Raw genomic sequence first — 19,516 nt, forward strand, 5'->3', positions numbered from 1 at the left:
TTGTTAAATTCTCTGTGTATACAGCAGTGTTGAAAGTCTTTCTTTTGTGTGAATAGTAATGTTTGTTGAAAAAATCTTGACCCAGTCAGTACCTCCAAGAGGCATAAATAAGACTGAATAGGGCTGGTGCCGCGGCTCACTAGGCTAATCCTCCACCTGCGGTGCCGGCACCCCGGGTTCTAGTCCCGGTTGGGGCGTCGCATTCTGTCCCGGTTGCCCCTCTTCCAGTCCAGCTCTCTGCTGTGGCCTGGGAGTGCAGTGGAGGATGGCCCAAGTCCTTGGGCCCTGCACCCTCATGGGAGACCAGGAGGAAGCACCTGGCTCCTGCCTTCGGATCAGCGCAGTGCCCCGGCAGCGGCGGCCATTGGAGGGTGAACCAACGGCAAAGGAAGACCTTTCTTTCTGTCTCTCTCACTGTCCACTCTGCCTGTCCAAATAATAATAATAATAATAATAAAGACTGAATAGAATTTCCTAGTAAAAACCTTCCCACATGCTTCTTAGTTTATGACAAAAGGTGGGGGGGAGTTAGAAGTGATCTGTTTCTTCTATCAATTTCTTGTAAAGATTATTCTGTTAAGCTCATGGTTCTGTAGGTAAACATTAGTCAACTCAAGCCACAGCGGGTAAAATTCTTCCGTACGTGAATCTGATTCTACCCTGGTTACATGTGAAGAGGAGACTAGTGGAGGAATTCAGCCAAGTGTCAGGGTAGCAGCATGGGGGCTACAGAGTTTAGCCTCTAGTTGTACCCTAAGCTTAAAAATTCAGCTGGCTTCACCCGCCTTTCCCTTGGAGAAGGGATGGCTTTGTGTTTGGGGATGGCTCCCAGACTCTGACTTCTTTGTTGGAATAAATACAGTGGTTGAGGTCAACCTCTCTGGAGAGTCATCTGCCCTGGCATATTTCTGAAATCCGTAATCACCCTTGCCTGGCGTTGCTTCCACCACTGCCCCAGCTCTTGGGCCAGTGTGTATTTCAGGAGAAATTCTATGCCCCACGTGTATGGGATCAGGGACAGGAGGGTGTGGGCGTGTGGTCGATCGGCTTGCTGCCCGTGTTTGAGTAGACCGCCATGTGAAGAGGAACTTCTAATATTTCAACTATCTGCGAGGAGATTAAAGGTAGAAAACCAGAGCCTTGCATTAGATATTCAAAACTGAGTTAAAATTGTTTTTAAGAATTGCAGACTATGTGAGATGTATGTCTTCAGCCAGTGTGGTTCCGCTGCTTCTGTGTACGGAGCGTTTCTGTGGCTCCTGGCGTGTCGGTGGGGAACCAGAGAGATGAGGTCCTTGCGGTCTTTCTGTCTTTTAGGGGGGCTGTGTGGTAAGCAGGTTGTGGCGAGTTCAGTGAGGACGGGTGAAGCGGGGCTGGGCCAGTGGACACAGGGGTGAGCACTGAACAGCGCTGTCCTCAGTGTTACTCCCTAAGGATTCAGGATTTTGCTTTCTTGGTCCGATACCGCATGTTTATGGGATTTCCAGCATCCAGAATTGGATTTCGCTCTCTCATTCTTTGTCCTTGCCAACTTCTTTTTAAAACTTCTTCATTGTAGCTTTAAAGAAAGATTTACATTGCAGTGTGTTCAGTTTAGCATCTTAATCCAGAATCCTTGCTCGGAGCTGTGTGTGTTCTTTCTTTTAGCAAGATGGAACACATTGATGTGGATGGAAGTCATCCTTTCGTACCTGTGGAATCTGTTCATTGCAGCGCAGTTGCGGAAGAACGTGCACGTTATTGAAATATGTAGCGTGTTTGTCATTCCTGGAAATTTAAGACTTTCACTTTATATGTGAGAAGCTTTCTCTCCCAGAATTTCTGGAAAGCAAGAGCTGTGCTTATTTCTGTGAATAAATATAAATACAAAGCTGTCTCTTTTAAGAAAAAAAAATGAGCTTGTCTGTATAATCTCTACGGTAAATAACATTTGTTTCAATACAAAATCGCTTGGAAGCAGTGACAATTCAGATGGTTACTGCTATCAAATCTACATGTATGTGGAGTAATAAATCATTACCCTTAACGAGAAGGACTGAGAGTGTTGTTTGGTTTACACAAGATCTTGAAAAATGCTGTATTGTAACCTTCAAAATTTTTTATTATTTTTTTATTTATTTTTATTTTTTGACAGGCAGAGTGGACAGTGAGAGAGAGAGACAGAGAGAAAGGTCTTCCTTTGCCGTTGGTTCACCCTCCAATGGCCGCTGCGGCCAGTGTGCTGTGGCCGGCACACCGCGCTGATCCAATGGCAGGAGCCAGGTACTTCTCCTGGTCTCCCATGGGGTGCAGGGCCCAAGCACTTGGGCCATCCTCCAGTGCACTCCCTGGCCACAGCAGAGAGCTGGCCTGGAAGAGGGGCAACCGGGACAGAATCCGGCTCCCCGACCGGAACTAGAACCCGGTGTGCCGGCGCCGCAAGGTGGAGGATTAGCCTATTGAGCCGCGGCGCCGGCGTAACCTTCAAAATTAAACAACACGAGAGAACTCGCGCTCGTTTGCTGTTACACTGTCACTAAATCTTACTCATGCTCCAGTACTTTGTTAAAACGAGCCATCTTTTATATGAACTACAAACATCTATGTGATTGATTTCTTTAGACTCTTCTCTTCCTACTTAACCTTCCTCCACTCCTGCAAAACAGTCTGGGGTCGGGGGACAGAATGTGTGTGACTGCACATGTGCAGACATGAATGTTTAGGTCAAATTAAATGAAATCACTAATATTTGTTCTTTTTAAAAATATGATTATTTAAAGGGCAGAGAGAAAGAGACAGACAGAACTCGCATCAACTGGTTCACTCTGCAAATGGTGTAATGGCTGGGGCTGGGTCATGAGGGTGGCAGGAATCCAATGGCTTGAGCTATCACTGCTGCCTCCCCGAGCCTGCAGTAGCAGGAAGCTGGAGTCAGGAGCGGGGACCTAAAGCCAGGCGCTGCAATGTGGGATGGAGGCGTCCTAACCACTAGGTGAGACACCTGCCTCTCAGATTTTCAACAACTGCAAGAAGGGAGCAGATTTCCTTTGGGTTCCCCAAGATTCTTGGCTGGTCCTTTGTTTCAGCACTTTGAAGAGAGGGACTTTATCCTGTTCATTTTCACTCTAAAACTCCAAACTTTGTAAGTACTCAGTCACCAATTGCTTGTGAATATTTTTGTTTTAAGGCGCTTTAATATATTAAGGTAGAGAGAGCTACTTTTAACTCAAGGACTTCTTGATCCTTCTGCCTCGTGTCCTACCAGAAAAACTCCAGAATGTTTTTTTTTAAAAATTTAATATTATGTATTTTTATATAAAATCTAATCAGACGAACCAAGATAAGCAATTTTCTGAATTGGCTTCGGCTTGTGGTGTCTATAAGCTGATTATTTGTTTTTAGTGTCACATTAACCAGAAAACGTTTTTAAGATTAATGTTTTTCATAAACTGGATTATTCCTTAACTAACAAAATAGGATATAGCACAACAGTATATCATCCTAGTACATTAGTGTATAATTCTAATATTTCTATCATGAAACAGAAAAGAAAGTAGCACTTCTTCTCCCATCTGTGACCGCTGCTTTGCATATGTCCTGGGAACTGAGGACCCGTCCTGACCTCTGAAGTCTTGGTCACCCTAATCCCTTCAACCTCATACCCCACCCGTGGCATCCACACTAGAGTTTATTTTGAGCTCCCTGTAATCAAATACTCTCTCTATATAAATGTGTGTGTGTGTGTGTGTGTGTGTGTGTGTGTGTGTGTAATATGTCATATATGAAGACTGGTAATAAAGTTCTTTATTTTGTAAATTGTTTCGGTCCTCCAATGTAATAACTACTAGTATAGAAGTTACCACAAAGCTAATGATACTGTTGTCGAGTCTTGGAGAGTCTTATAGACGCTTAGGTGCTGTTTGGTTAAGCATGTGTGGAACTTCGGAGTTTTCCGCTGAGCCTGGGGAATCGTGTAGGTTGACTATAACAAAACGTTATTCTTATTGAGGTAATTGTTTCATTTTGTTTAACATGCACTTTGGGAGGCAGAATAAATGTTTTTCCTTGTATCAGTTTAAAGAAGAACGTGCAAGGTCAAATTTCAAAAAAATTTGCTGCCTCCTGTATTTATCCTGTAGCAGGTGTAACATGGCTATTTTCTCTCCTGTTATATTTTCTTTCATGCTGGTCACTCCTCTTAAATCAGAAACTGACTTCGTGACCCCCTTACAGAGCAGGAATGTGCACGGAGCAGGAAGCGTGTGTGAAGCACGTCATAGATCACGAGAGCGAGTATGCGTGAAGATGTTTCGTGTTTTCTGCCCACTTCGTCTTCTCTGCTCTCACGTTTGTCTTAAACCTGTAAATCTCGGCTTGCCCAAGGAGAGGCAGCAGCTGCTGGAGACGGAAGAACAGCACAGTGTGCGTTCTGTGATGAGGGCTGACGGGACAGGAAGCAGAGGCTGGCGGCCGCAGCTGACTCCAGCGTGCTGGTCTCAGACCGTGACTTCTCCAGGTGCCTTCACATCTCAGATCCGAAGATCAGCGCATTCATAAAATAGCAATTCCTGCCTTCCAGACGTGGGGCAAGGCGGGTCACCACTTAGCGTTGTATCCAAACTGCTTCAGGGCTGTCCCCAGGAGGAAGTCCACTTTACAGCATGACACAAGTACACCTACCCATTCCAGAAATACAAATGGCACTCAAGAGAACATAGCTGTTTTTGTGCTTTGATAGTTTTATCTTTTTGTTATTGAAAATGCTGTTGCAGCAGTGCCTCCCTGGGTGGGGTTGAAGAACACCTTCGTTTTGGACAGGATGCCTGTCAGAGCGACCCTTCGTGAGGAAGTCTCACCCAGCAGGACTGACATAGATCTGATCACAGCAGAACCGTACCCAGCTTCGCCAGAAAACCCCACTTGTCATTCCTTTTGGAAACGTCATGTTTTCACAGAATGTAACTCTGTTGTTCTTTGCTTTTGCAGTTAACTGTATCCAGTAACGTCAAATGTTTAAGTGAATCTTAACAGATAGAGGGATTATACACAGGGGCAGTTGATTATGTAGGAACAAAAAATGTAGAGTTTTTATTTAGCTGAGAGGTCGAATGCTATCATGCCTATAGTAACAAAAATGCCACAATAGCAGTACTCTTTTATTGGGTATTGGTGCTAAAGCCTTTATCATCTTCATTGCGTTTGGTTCTCACAGCTGTTCAGTGAAGGTGACTATTATAGTAGTCTTTTACAAATGGGAAAACTATGCCTTAGGGAAGTTCATCAACTTGCCCAAAGTAATACAGCTATTATGTATTTAAGTGCCTGGCAATACACACTAAGCTGTTTATCACTATCTATAAAGTTCAGTAGAGCTTTGGAGGAGCGTAGTCCCAACTCATGTCACTAATTATATGAGTTGGAACCTCACTTTCCTCCCTGTGAAGTGAAAAACAATACAGGAGAGGCCCTTGCAGGCAATGTAAAGCTACCTCGTAGTAGTGAAACAGGATCGAAAAGTACAGAATGTGCGACTTAGAGACACCATGAATCGTCCTTGCCAACAGCCCAATCTATCCCAGAGTCAGCTGTTTGTTCGCAGCCTTGCCGAGAGAAGCAATGGCCAAACTTTTCTTTTTTTGCCAGTCTTTGGGATCAATTTCCATGTGCATTTATCAGATCATATTGTAAATTTTAATTGATTAATTTTGATGAGCCTGTTAGATCCATAACAGATATTCCTTGGGATATTTGTTAGTTAAAGACAGTTACTTCTGCTGATTGTTTTATTTTTCACTGGGATGGACTTACTGACTTGTTGGATAATTCTCAGAGCTCTGTTTCATTTCAGCTCTCGATGTGAGCTTAGTAAGATCATAGCCCCTCTTCAACTGAAATGTCCTAAACATCAGTGCCAGTAAAATTTGAGTTATGGTGTAAACTGGTACTTCTGATCAACAAGGGGATGACACCATTTCTGGATAAAAGTTGTAGTTCTGACAGGAATATCTTTGCTTGCTTTTCAGAACAACTCCTGGAATTCATGCACCAGTTGCCTGCTTTTGCCAACATGACGATGTCGGTGAGACGAGAACTCTGTGCCGTGATGGTGTTCGCGGTGGTGGAAAGAGCAGGAACCATAGTGTTAAATGATGGTGAAGAGGTTAGTGAACGGCTCTACCACTTGAGTTTCTGTTTGAGGATCTTTTAGGACAGTCCTAGAACAGAAACTCAATTTTTTTTGTTTACTGTTTTTCTTTTTAAAAGCAGACATCATAAGTTTGAATAAATCAAGAATTTATTATATACTTTCTTATGTCACAGTATTCCAAACTCACAGTTTTATTTTCTATTATATGAGCATTACATAAAATATTGATAATGACTTTTTTTATGTATTAACTTTCCAGTTTTCACATCTTAAATGTTCCTGTAATGCCTTTTGTTAGAACAAAACGTTATTCTTATTGAGGTAATTGTTTCATTTTGTTCAACATGCACTTTGGGAGGCAGAATAAATGTTTTTCCTTGTATCAGTTTAAAGAAGAACGTGCAAGGTCAAATTGGAAGAATAATGTCTGAGCTAGGTGTTTGAAAATATGTGGACGTGTGGCTTTTGTTCCTGTACTGTGAACTTGGTAGGCAGCTCACTTCATTTGAGTTCTTGGTTCCATGTTTACAATGGCGGATCAGTGAAGTCATTTAATCACTCTAGCACTTAGAACAGCATGACTACAATAGTGCTTTCTCATCGTCTTCATTTTTTTTTTTTTAACTAGCTGGACTCCTGGTCAGTGATTCTCAATGGTTCTGTGGAAGTGACTTATCCGGATGGCAAGGCAGAGATATTATGCATGGGAAATAGTTTTGGAGTCTCTCCGACCATGGACAAAGAGTACATGAAAGGGGTAATGAGGACAAAGGTGGATGACTGCCAGGTATTAAAAAATGTATATTTTGTTTTTAATAAAGAACACTTATATGCAGTTGTGGTGAGACTTCCCTACCTTTGTAAGTGTCATATTTTAGATTTGTAGATAGATTAACGTTAAACTATTATTTGTAATCTTATCACAGCCATGGACATTTTTAAAGAGATTTATTTTTATTAATTAATCAATTTTATTTACTTGAAAGAGACAGAGAAAGGTCTCCCACTCACTGGTTCACTCCCTAAATGCCTGCAACAACCAGGTCTGGACCAGACTGAAGGCAGGAACCTGGAACTTAGTCCACGTTCCCACCCACAAAGCTATCAGGAACCCAAGTACTCTAGCCATCACCCCCTGCCTCTCGGGACACACCTAGCAGGAAACTAGAATCAGAAGTGCAGCCAGGACTTAACCCAGGCACTGTGATATGGGATTTGAGCTTCTCAACAGCTGTGCCAAATGCCTACCCCCAAGAGTTCTATAAATCTCCATCACTAATAATTAATGACCTAGTCATCAAATATGTTAAAGTGAAATGCATCTTTTGAAATGAAACTTTAAGTAGATTAATAAAGATGTGGTACAAGTTGCAGTGTTTTTATTTAAATAAATGAGTTAATTTTAGAAGAGTCATGGAAATTAATCATAGTATGAAAAACTGGAAACTTACTGCTAAAAAATGCTTCTAAAATTACTTTTGCTAAGGAGAAATAATATCAGTGTTGATATTTAAAATAACTAATAGTAAGGCCGGTGCCACGGCTCACTAGGCTAATCCTCCTCCTTGTGGCACCGGCACACCGGGTTCTAGTCCCAGTCGGGGCGCCGGATTCTGTCCCGGTTGCTCCTCTTCCAGGCCAGCTCTCTGCTGTGGCCCGGGAATGCAGTGGAGGATGGCCCAAGTGCTTGGGCCCTGCACCCCATGGGAGACCAGGAGAAGTACCTGGCTCCTGCCATCGGATCAGCATGGCGCACCGGCCGTGGTGGCCATTGGAGGATGAACCAACGGCAAAAGGAAGACCTTTTTCTCTCTCTCTCTCACTGTCCACTCTGCCCGTCAAAAAAATAAAAAAAATAAAAAAACAAACTAATATTAGACTAAAGCAAATATGAAGTTAAAATATGACAGTTAATTTAACCAGGGGCCTCTATATTAGTAATAAACAAATTTAAGATGCTTTTGTTATTGTTTCTAATTTTTATTTTCATAGAAAATTTCTTTGAAAAATAAAATGTCTTCATGTAAATAAAACAAGATTTGACCTGATTAACTACTCATTGTTTTTATTAGTCTGAGTTGAAAAACTTATGCACAGACTTTATTCTAAAAGAACTAATTGCATTTTATAGCGTCAGATCAATGTAAACTGGCATCACTCAATTAAATTTACTGTTATAAATAAAATGTTACAGCATCAAAACAATTTTGCTAGATAAACCTTTGGTGAACACTCCTGAGAAGAAAAACCTGAATTCAGTGTTTTAAATATGTAATAACGAAAAACATCCTAACTGTGGTCATCTTTCAAATATTTAGTCTAAAGGAGGAAAACAAAATGATAGATGAATTCCAGAGTCTTTATTTGGCCTTGGAATGTGCACTTAAAAGGGGTCAGAAGCGCTACTTTGGCTCTAGAATTGTACTCCAAAAAAGAGTAAAACCAAATGAAGCCAAGTCAGATAGAGAAGTGCTAAAGGTTGTTCCGTCCCCTCCCTCTCCCTCTCTCCCTGTTTCTCTCTCCCCCTCTCCCTCTCTCCCCCTCTCCCCCTCCCCCTCTCTCCCTGTTTCTCTCTCCCTCTCCCCCTCTCCCCCTCTCCCCCTCTCCCTCTCTCCCTGTTTCTCTCTCCCTCTCTCCCCCTCTCCCCCTCTCCCCCTCTCCCTCTCTCCCCGTCTCCCCCTCTCCCCCTCTCCCTCTCTCCCTGTTTCTCTCTCCTGCTCTCCCTCTCTCCCTGTTTCTCTTCCCCCCCCCCTCTCTCTCCCCCTCTCCCCCTCTCCCTGTTTCTCTGTCTCTCTCTCCCACTCTCCCTCTCTCCCTGTTTCTCTCTCTCCCTCTTTCCCTCTCTCCCTCTCCCTCTCTCCCTCTCTCCCTCTCTCCCTCTCTGTCTTTCTCTCCCTCTCTCCCTCTCTCCATCTTTCCCTGTCTCAGCAGGTGCTCTGTAACTGCCTCTGCAGTGTTGCGATTTCACTAGCATTTGAGCTGGGGGCCTCTGTCCTTTAAGGAACAAATAAAAGTTACTCCTTTTTGAGAATTTCATTGTTACCTTAACATCCATTAGTTGGCCAGACTCCTTTAGTTAGAACTTTTTATCATGGGACTGAAATGGCATGGGGAGCATATAAATGTTTCAGAACAATTGATGAAACTGATCTCACTGAATATTAGAGTGCTTAAGTCACGTTAGAAGTACCGGGTAACGTTGTTTATCTAGGAATTCTGGGAAGGGAAGAGAAGGCAGGGGCAGTGCAGGGAAAGCGTTTAATCTTTATAGAACAACGGACAGGCGGGAGACCCAGAGTGGCAGTCAGCAAGGTGGAGTCCAATTCAAATGAAGAGACACATAGGTTCCCGTACCCCTGATGTGAAGCCCCCAGCAGGGAGAAGGGGTTCACGGGTGAGGCCCCTGCTGGGGCAAGGCACTCTCTTCCTGTCTGCTGCACTCCAAGCTGGGTAAAAGGAGCGTTCAATCAGTGCTTCCCCCAGCCCACCTGCTCAGGCCACTGCAACACTGATGGACAATGAATTCAGACATTTTAATGTAAGGGCTTGTTTGGGACAGCATTTTACTGTATGTCTGTCAGAAAATAAAAATGTTAGATCTTCCTCTTGGAAATATAAATATAAAATATAACTATTTTTATTCACCCGTAAGACAGGCTCCAGAAGTTTCTGTTTTTCTCTGGACCATGTTGTAGGGGATCAGCAGTTATTGAATGAAATGAGCAAATGTGATAGTATCTTTACCAAGCAAAAGCAGTTTTTCCTAGAGTTATCTTACACTGCAATGGGTTCCATAATGAATATCATATCATGTGTTGTATGATCAAGCTCACTTTAAGCCTAAAAACCTGGTGGTGAACAGATTAGATTTGGGAGTCTCTTTTGGTTGGAGTCTCATGGTGTGCTCAAGGTTTGAAATTTTTTTTTAAGATTTATTTATTTACTTGAGAGGCATAGTTATAGACAGAGAGGGAGAGACGGAGAGAAAGAAAGATCTTTCATTTGCTAGTTCAGTCCCCAAATGGCCGCAATAGCCCAGAGCTGAGGAGACCTGAAGCCAGGAGCCAGGAGCTTCCTCCAGGTCTCCCACGTGGGTGCAGGGGCTCAAGGACTTGGGCCATCTTCTACTGCTTTCCCAGGTCACAGCAGAGAGCTGGATCGGAAGTGGAGCAGCAGGACTCTAAGCAGCACCCATATGGGATGCCAGCACTGCAGGCTGCGGCTTTACCCGCTACACCATAATGCCAGCCCCAATATTTTTAAAAATTTAATTAAACTGTGCACTATTACTTGTACAAGAAAAGTCTCTAGTTTTTGAATTTTTAACTTTTAGGTTCTAAACACTTAATAGAAAAATTAATGAAGTAATGTTAGCCAACATAGTGGGAGAACCTTGATAGTGCAATATGCTGCTTGTCTCGTGAATATCTGGTGCTACTTCAAAAAACATTAATTTTGCTGAAAATATTGAAAATATAGACAAGTATAGTAAATATGAAGTCACTTGGACTTCATGTTGTTCAGAAATAATGATTAACATTTGCTTACATTTCCCATCGAGATGAAGATGTGCATGTGAGTGTGATCATGTGATCTGAAGCTAGCACTGTCTCTCCATGTGCCCATTAGGGCCAACAGCACTGCCTTTGTGGGGTGATGAGGGGGATGAATGGAGAGAGCAGCTGTAAGGTCACATGACTGGTGCTGATGATAACCATGCTTTCATTGCTACCGCAGTGGGCATGGCGGTCTGCGTTGCCGCAGGCATGTTAAGCCCCCGGCCATAGCACCGGCATCCCATACAGGCTCTGGGTTGAGACCCAGCTGCTCCAGCTTCTTTACCTGGCTCCTTGCTAACGTGCCTGGGAAAGCAGCGGAAGGCGGCCCCCGTCCTTGGGCCCCTTCCCAGAGGAAGCTCCAGTCTCCTGGCTTCGGCCTGGCCCAGCCGTTTGGAGAGTGAACCGGCGTATGGAAGATCTGTCTCTCTGTCTCTCCTCCTCTAACTCTGCCTTTCAGATAAATAAAGTAAAATGAAATAAAATCTTGATAGTATTGCACTGTATCTTCTGAAACACTTGATGCAATCATGAGCAGTAGGCCAGGGCTCTAAATGTCCTATGAAAACATAATTCTGGATGATTGCGTCCTGTTTTATCTTATATGCAGTATAATTTAACCGCCTTATTTTTCATCTTTGCTCTAAGGGGAAGAGAAATGCCATGCTTTTGCCCACTTTCAAGTGACTTCTTACATCAGAATAAATTATTAAACTTTTAAAAAGACAGTGGTGTTTATGTGTCCAAGCATCTGCTCTTGTTTCCCCACTGGTCTCTGGCTCACTTGTGTAATAAGTCAATTCATTCTTCAATTTCTTTAAAACTACTAAGAGACATGATTACTTATGTGGTTGACCCCAAGTCCTAAATTTTTTTTGTATTTGGAGTCATGGAGAAGCAAGTACTTGGTATATGCTTAATATAAACTTATTCTTTAAAAATGAAGCTTATCTTTATTACTACCAGTTATAAGGAATAATGTTTTTTAAGATTTATTCATTTATTTATTTGAAAGAGTTACACAGAGAAAGAAGGAGAGGCAGAGAGAGAGAGAGAGAGAGAGGTCTTCCTTCTGCTGGTTCACTCCCCAACTGGCTGCAATGGCCGGAGCTGCGCCAATCTGAAGCCAGGAGCCCCCTCCGGGTCTCCCACGCGGGTGCAGGGGCCCAAGGACTTGGGCCATCCTGCATTGCTTTCCCAGGCCATAGCAGAGAGCCAGATCAGAAGTGGAGCAGCCAGGACTCGAACTGGCACTCATGTGGGATGCCAGCACTGCACGCGGTGGCCCCTCCTGCTATGCCACAGCGCCGGGCCCAGGAATAATGGTTTGACCTACAACAAATTTATGGCTTGTTTTGTGACCTTTTTGAATAGCCTTTATAAAATGGCTTCTCATCAGTATAATTAGCAAATTTAAGCACTCCATGAATATCTTTCAACATATATTTTCATTAGAACTATTCCTATTTTTAAATTTTTTTTTTTTTTTTTAAATCTTAAAAGGGTGGTTGTTTGGCACAGCCATAACAACGGCACTTGGTTTACCTCGCTCTCTCTCAAGTCCCAGCTCCACTGTTGATCCCTAGGAGGCAGCAGACGATGGCTCTGGCCTTGGGTCCTGCCACTCAGGAGGACCCTGATGGAGTTCTAGATAAAATTGTTAGGATTTTGAATGTAAATTACGTATAAGTATTCCAAAAATGAAACTTCTTGATCAAGGAAAAAATACATTAAAAGTAGAGATGCTTGATTAAGGGCCATTACTGCATTAATTTAGAAAGTATGGGAGACAAAGAAAAATGTCTGTATTAAATAATTAACACACTGAGTTATTAGTACTGCTAGGACTTTCTCAGGCGCTTTATCATTAACACGTGACTTATGTTTTATTCCAGTTTGTCTGCATAGCCCAGCAAGATTACTGCCGAATTCTCAACCAGGTAGAAAAGAACATGCAAAAAGTCGAAGAAGAAGGAGAGATTGTTATGGTGAAAGAACACCGAGAACTGGATCGAACTGGCACAAGAAAGGGACACATCGTTATCAAGGTGAGACGAAGAACCGCCTCTCCTCCCTTCACAGAAAGGGAGTCTGCTAGCGCCAGTTATGACAATTTTGTGTGCTTCATTTTTAAGCATATTTAAAAGTTTTATTTTTAAGAGGATTTTTTTTTCCTATTAACGGTTATCAATTGCAAAAAATGTTTCTGGATGAATTACACGTTATTAGTTATTATCTGTGTTACTACCCAGTTTATGCTGAAGGTTTGAAATTAAGGTAGCATGTATGTGTTATTTGTTCAGGGTGATAATTAAACCTTTTATTTCCAGGGCACCTCAGAACGGCTAACAATGCACTTGGTGGAAGAACACTCGGTAGTGGATCCAACATTCATAGAAGACTTCCTGTTGACCTATAGGACTTTTCTCTCCAGCCCAATGGAAGTGGGCAAAAAGTTATTGGAGTGGTTTAATGACCCGAGCCTCAGGGATAAGGTTAGAAATAATATTCCTTTTTGATTCTTAGGTATGGAATACTGAAATACAAACTTAAAATTAATGTATGTTTTTGTCATAGCTGTTATGTTCAGATTGATTTAATGGAATAGGAGAATGTATGTTTTAAGCCAAAAGAAGATAAGGTGATACAAATATTACTTTTGTATATAGATTTCTATGTTCGCCCCAAGAGATTTTTTTTCTTGAAATGCAAATACGTTCAGTGTCAAATGTTTAAACTTTGGTTCTGTTGGGATCATGTTTAAGCATACCCAGACATCTGGAATCCTTGGGAACCAACTATCTGGAACCCCTGGTAGTCTGCATGCTCCAGTTTGGTGGGGTAAGCTAGATTAAAGTGAGACTTTCAGCACTTTGATCAGAGCAGCACTGCATGACCGTGCTCGCGGGCTGTAGGACCCCATGACGTCTGGAGGGTTCCATCAAGTCCAGATTGGATGACTATGTTGTTCATTCTAATCCTCTTTCTCAGATGACCTGTTCCCATTGCAGGTCGTTCTAGGTTTATACTGCTCATTCTCTTTGTCTAGTCCGTCTACCTTTATTCTTTGGTTTCTGTCTTCTTTTATGTCAACCTTGTACTTGTTTTTTCTTAATATGTTTTGAACTTAAATCAAGATGTAAATATCTTCACAATTTTATGACTGCTCCTAGCAAAGCAACATAAAGTCTACATTCAAAATATGAGTATTTTCTATTTCTCTCTCTGTAACTCTGCCTTTTAAAAAAAATAAGTCCCTTTTAAAATGACTATTTTAATTTTTAATATGAATAAATTCTTATTGAAGGTTTTATTGCTGCTTTTTTTTCTTCAATATTATTAGGTAAATCATAGAAAGTTAGATATCTTTGTTGAAGTGACTGCATTCACAGGTTGTTAGCACTATGAAGGAGAAAACTTACTGAAAGTAATTTGTTTTCAGGTTACACGGGTAGTTTTATTGTGGGTAAATAATCACTTCAATGACTTTGAAGGAGACCCGGCAATGACTCGATTTCTAGAAGAATTTGAAAACAACCTGGAAAGGGAGGTAATATTTGTGATTTTTGTTTTTCATAAGAAATCAAGTTTACCTTCATTTTAGTCAGCCCGCTTTTGAATTGACACCACTCTTTCTGAACTCTACAGAAAATGGGTGGGCATCTCAGGCTGCTAAATATCGCATGTGCAGCTAAAGCAAAAAGAAGATTGATGACGTTAACAAAACCGTCCCGCGAAGCTCCTTTGCCTTTTATCTTACTCGGAGGCTCTGAGAAGGGATTCGGAATCTTTGTTGACAGTGTAGATTCAGGTAGCAAAGCAACTGAAGCAGGCTTGAAACGTGGGGATCAGGTAAGCTATTCCTAAATCCAGGTTTATGGGGGAGTTTTTATTGTCTGTCTTTTCTTCTGTCAGACGAAACGATACTGTCATTAATTTTATAATTTCATTCTTAGATATTAGAAGTAAACGGCCAAAACTTTGAAAATATTCAGCTGTCAAAAGCCATGGAAATTCTTAGAAATAACACACACTTATCTATCACTGTGAAAACCAATTTATTTGGTAAGTATTTTTGCATCTTTTCATCTTTTTCCTTTTGGTCTTTTCTTTTTAAATTCGTACATGCAGGTCTTTAATCATGAAGGGAGTCCTTTTTCTAAGTCGTATTTCAGACATCATAAGAATCGAAGTATTTAAAGTGAAATCTATAAATACAGAATTAATTACATAAGTGTGTGACTAGATCTAAACCAAAATCTACTGATTTGAAGACCATAAATATTATGTTTATGATCTATCTTTATTAGTATATGAAATTTTTCTTTCATTGATAAATGCTAAAATGCCTGTAGATTAGAGAGTGCAGTACTGTAAGCTTGTTGTGACCGAGCAACACACAAAGCAATTTCTTGATGTCATTTAGGTATTGGAGTAATATATTTCTACAGGACTGTAGTTTTGATAGAAGTCTGTGTTTCTCATATATTTCCAAATTCTACAGTTGCCTTGAAATTATTCAGATTTTTTATAGTTGGTGTTTCTGTTTCCATGTTTTTAGTATTTAAAGAACTTCTAACAAGATTGTCGGAAGAGAAAAGAAATGGTGCCCCTCACCTTCCTAAAATTGGAGACATCAAGAAGGCCAGCCGCTACTCCATTCCCGATCTCGCTGTAGATGTGGAACAGGTGATAGGCCTTGAGAAAGTCAACAAAAAAAGTAAAGCAAACACTGTTGGAGGAAGGAACAAGCTAAAAAAAATACTTGACAAGACTCGGATAAGTATCTTGCCACAGAAACCATATAAGTAAGTGCCTGTGCAAATTTTCTGTGTTGTTTATTGGTGTTAAAATGATATGCAGGGGTAGTGCTAGGATTAATACTTGCACTTGAGTTTGATGAATGTTTTAAGGTTTCATGGATGAGCTGTCTTAGAATCAGTGTTGGACCATCAAGTTTGTTTTCATTCTGTTTTTGCCACTTATTTGTCCACTCCTAATCTTTATTAGAGATGGTAAAACACTTGTTCATTTGAACTATATTTCTCCTGTTTAGACTTCTTCAAAGTGTGTCTCCTCCATAATTGATTTTTGGCTGTTGTATCTTTCTTTCTGGGTCTCTTCTCTTCCACCTGCGTCTGCTCTTGATCAGCCAAATCACAGCCTCTTTCAGTCATTGCTGTCCATCCCTGCCATTCTCTTTCCCTACTTCCTCTTCTGTTTTCAATGCTTTAACTACTGTCAAAGACAACAACCATGCAGACACCTGTGTATTGTTCTGTTCCTAGCCAACTCTACAGTAAGAAAGTCAGTGTATTCTTGACTTTCTTCTTGGTTGTGCATTTAAGCCAGGAACTCAGACTAGTTAAGGTTAGCTTTTTAGCTTTGGTTGTTTACTGGTTTATGTCTTCATTTTAGCTTCTTCTTTACTTTAGAGTTGCTTTATGAAACACCATTACTATCATCCATTATTTTGAATGTTAAGTAACAGGACATGCCATGTGCATTATGGATTCCTCAGGCTTTAGCAAACATACAGATTTATGCTTTTTCTGATCATTTAATGAGTCTAAAGAGAAGCAGTAGATTTTAGGATGAAACAAAGCATTTATTTTTAATTGCATTTCAGATAACATTTCACCCAGACTAGAAAGATAGGAATTAAGATATATTATTGATGGGTTGAGTGTCTAACTTGTGTTGTCCACTGAAAACTGTATAGCAATGATTGGTGGTTTCATGTTCTCCAAAAAAGACTTCAGATCCTAAGGCTAAGCAATATGTTTGATGATTATAAATAAAATAAAATATAAATAAAGTCTTGAAAGTATGTTTATATTGAGCAAGTTTCTAAGAGACAATGCATTAGGGACAGCTGACATTTACAGAAAATAGGAATTGACTTGTAAAGTAGCCCTTCTCAAAGAAAAACTTATTTTTAAATGAGTAAAAAAAAAGTAGCTAAATGAGGAATTATTAGCAGCATAATACAAAAAATAGAGTCATATTTGACCATGAGTTAAATATGAATCTTAAAAAAAATCAAGCAAAAGTCACCATGACCCTGCCAAGTATTAATAGAAATGTCACATGTAAGAACTGGGATGTAATCCATCCACAGTACAGGATGTTGGCAAGGACTGCAGTGTGAGAATACTATGCATAATTCTGTTCTATGTGTATTTATAAAGATATTCAAGTTAGACGAGGGAAACAAAACATAATTAGATGTGTTGATTTTAAAACACTGGGGAAACATCTTAAATAATTTGTATGAAGATTTAAGAAAATATGGCTTAAATATTTTCTTATGAGAATTATTTGAAATACTTTTATATATGTATGCAATTAAAATGAAAATATTGCGTTTAAAGAAGGTTTACAAAACTGTAGTTCTATAATATACAGACTTTATTTGATAGAAGCTACTAAAACTTTTCTAGATATCAATAGGTATTTGTAAAGATTCTAGATTTAATACACTTTTTTGTTTTTGCCATCAGACATTCTCAGTCTCATAGAAGCTAGGATGTTGGATGGTGACAAATTGACAAGGTCCCGCACAGTAGAATGGTTTGCATAGAGGGGAAAGAGGCGGGTGGGGCATGAGAATTACTGAATTCAAGTGTAGTAAGTAGAGAGAAAAAATTGGATTGATCCCAGAGATTAGAAGTAAGTCAGTCAACTATATAATCAGCCAAGATTAAAAGCTAGTTTCAGTAACAATCAGAGTTGGAGAGGTTCAACAGTAAAAAAGTGTTATCAGAGAAAGGTGTTTATGTACTGTCGTGAATATGAGTGTTACTCCAAGTTATCCTCATATCTGTGGGAGAAAAACAATAGGGGGCAGTCAAGAAGCTGTAGGAGGGACAGGCATTTAGCCTAATGTTTGAGATGTCCATGAGCTGTATGAGAGTAACTGGGTTCAATACCTGCTTCTGGCTCCTGATTCCAGTTTCCTGCTAATGCAGACCCGGGGGGCAGCAGTGATGGCTAAGGAGTTGGGTTCCTGCCACTCCGATGGGACATCTGGACTGAATTCTACCTCCCTGCTTCAGTCTGCCCTGGTCCTGGTCTTACTCTCTTGTCTCTCTGTCTCTCTCAGCTCTCTGCTTCTCAAATTAAAAAAAAAAAAAAAAAAAAAAAAAAAAAAAAAAAAAAAAAGAAGAAGAAGAAGAAACTGTGAGAGTGTAAAGTTAGATCATCATATGAGGTGTTAAAGTGTTGCCGAGACACATCCCTTGAGAAGGCAGTTCTCTGGGGCTGTGCCTGGAGTGTACTGTTATTTATAGCTGTTTGTCTAGGAGTGGCCTCGTCAGCTATGTCTAATATCTTTAGAAAAGATACTTATATGTTGGAAAATAAAATTCTGCCAATGAGAACTTTTTTTTTTTTTTTTTTTTTTTTTTTTTTTTTTTTTTGACAGGCAGAGTTAGACTGAGAGAAACAGAAAGAAAGGTCTTCCTTTTTCCGTTGGTTCACCCACCAAATGGCCGCTACGGCCTGCACGTTGTGGCCAGTGCGCTGTGCCGATCCGAAGGCAGGAGCCAGGTGCTTCCTTCTGGTCTCCCATGCGGGTGCAGGGACCAAGCACTTGGGCCATCCTCCACTGCCCTCCCAGGCCACAGCAGAGCTGGACTGGAAGAGGGGCAACTGGGACAGAATCCGGCGCCCCGACCGGGACTAGAACCCGGTGTGCCGGCGCCGCAAGGCGGAGGATTAGCCTAGTGAGCTACGGTGCTGGCCAAGAGAACATATTAATCATTCACAGAGAATTAAAACTTTTAACTTTCCTGTGAATGTATTTATGTTTTTAAATAGAAATTTAATTTTGTCCTGGATTTAACTATGGATTAGAAGACTTTACACCAAAACCACCTCTAAGTTTAATTTTTGTCTTGACTTTAAAAGGAGGTAATCATCCTTAGTTATTTACCTCTGTAATTTCCATTTCTCCCCAGAAACAGAGAAGAACTAGTGCTAGATTTTAGATTTTTTAAGCCTAACTTAAAAATTGGAGGTATGATGATCAAATCCTAATGGCTGAGAACTTATTAAAAGATATGTCTTAATTTTATTTATGACACTTTAGTTTTATGTCTATTTGACAGTCTTTGCAGAAACTATTCAGAGGAATAGGCTCTACCGTGATGTACTTATCACTGTGTCTGCATGCTCACCCTTCCACTTGTTCTGCTGTGGGAACACTTGAGGCTTCATGTCGAGAGATAATTTTTATATGTTACGAAGTCATGTTTCAAGAGTATCCACAGGGACAGACTTTTTACAAATGGAAATAAGTTTGTGGCTATCAGTAATAACCAGTATTTCTCTGGGAACTTAAATTGTAACATTAAATTCTGAGTGGAACTTTAAAAGTAGAAATGAGTCATTCGATTTCCGGTGCCTTTTCTTCGATGCTAGGAAGTGTCACCATGCACCACCGCTTTTCACGCTCTGTATAATTAAGAAACAAAGTCTGTGTCAGGGCCTTACATTGGACTCCAGAGTGATCTCATTTTTTCTCTCTAAAACATCGGGGAATAAAATTAGGGCAGCTCAGTTTTCTTCTCCTCTATTCATTTTATTCAGGTTTTTTTTTTTTTAAGATTTATTTATTTTTATTTGAAAGTCAGAGTTATGCAGAGAGAGAGAGAGGTCTTCCATTCACTGGTTCACTCCCCAGATGGATGCAGTGGCCGGGCTGCACTAATCCGAAGCCAGGAGCTTCTTCCGGGTCTCCCGCATGGGTGCAGGGGCCCAAGGACTTGGGCCATCTTCTACTGCTTTCCCAGGCCATAGCAGAGAGCCGGATCAGAAGCGGAGCAGCCGG

General features: G+C 40.8%; 1 protein-coding gene across 10 annotated transcripts in view; it reads left to right on the forward strand.

Annotated features, from left to right (window-relative positions):
• The window catches only part of RAPGEF2 (Rap guanine nucleotide exchange factor 2), a 274,024-nt gene that overhangs the window by 226,077 nt on the left and 28,431 nt on the right, over positions 1-19,516 (forward strand). For all 10 annotated transcript variants that reach the window (XM_008273491.5, XM_051831661.3, XM_008273492.5 and 7 more), the window contains 8 exons: positions 6,003-6,139; positions 6,756-6,914; positions 12,579-12,731; positions 13,014-13,178; positions 14,126-14,233; positions 14,332-14,535; positions 14,640-14,748; positions 15,245-15,491. In XM_008273491.5, coding sequence (XP_008271713.2) covers positions 6,003-6,139; positions 6,756-6,914; positions 12,579-12,731; positions 13,014-13,178; positions 14,126-14,233; positions 14,332-14,535; positions 14,640-14,748; positions 15,245-15,491 — 1,282 coding nt within the window. The remainder of the gene's footprint in view (positions 1-6,002; positions 6,140-6,755; positions 6,915-12,578; positions 12,732-13,013; positions 13,179-14,125; positions 14,234-14,331; positions 14,536-14,639; positions 14,749-15,244; positions 15,492-19,516) is intronic.

Source organism: Oryctolagus cuniculus, chromosome 8 (assembly GCF_051225735.1).
Source record: "Oryctolagus cuniculus isolate XC-2025 breed Fujian yellow rabbit chromosome 8, ASM5122573v1, whole genome shotgun sequence".
NCBI lineage: Eukaryota > Metazoa > Chordata > Mammalia > Lagomorpha > Leporidae > Oryctolagus > Oryctolagus cuniculus.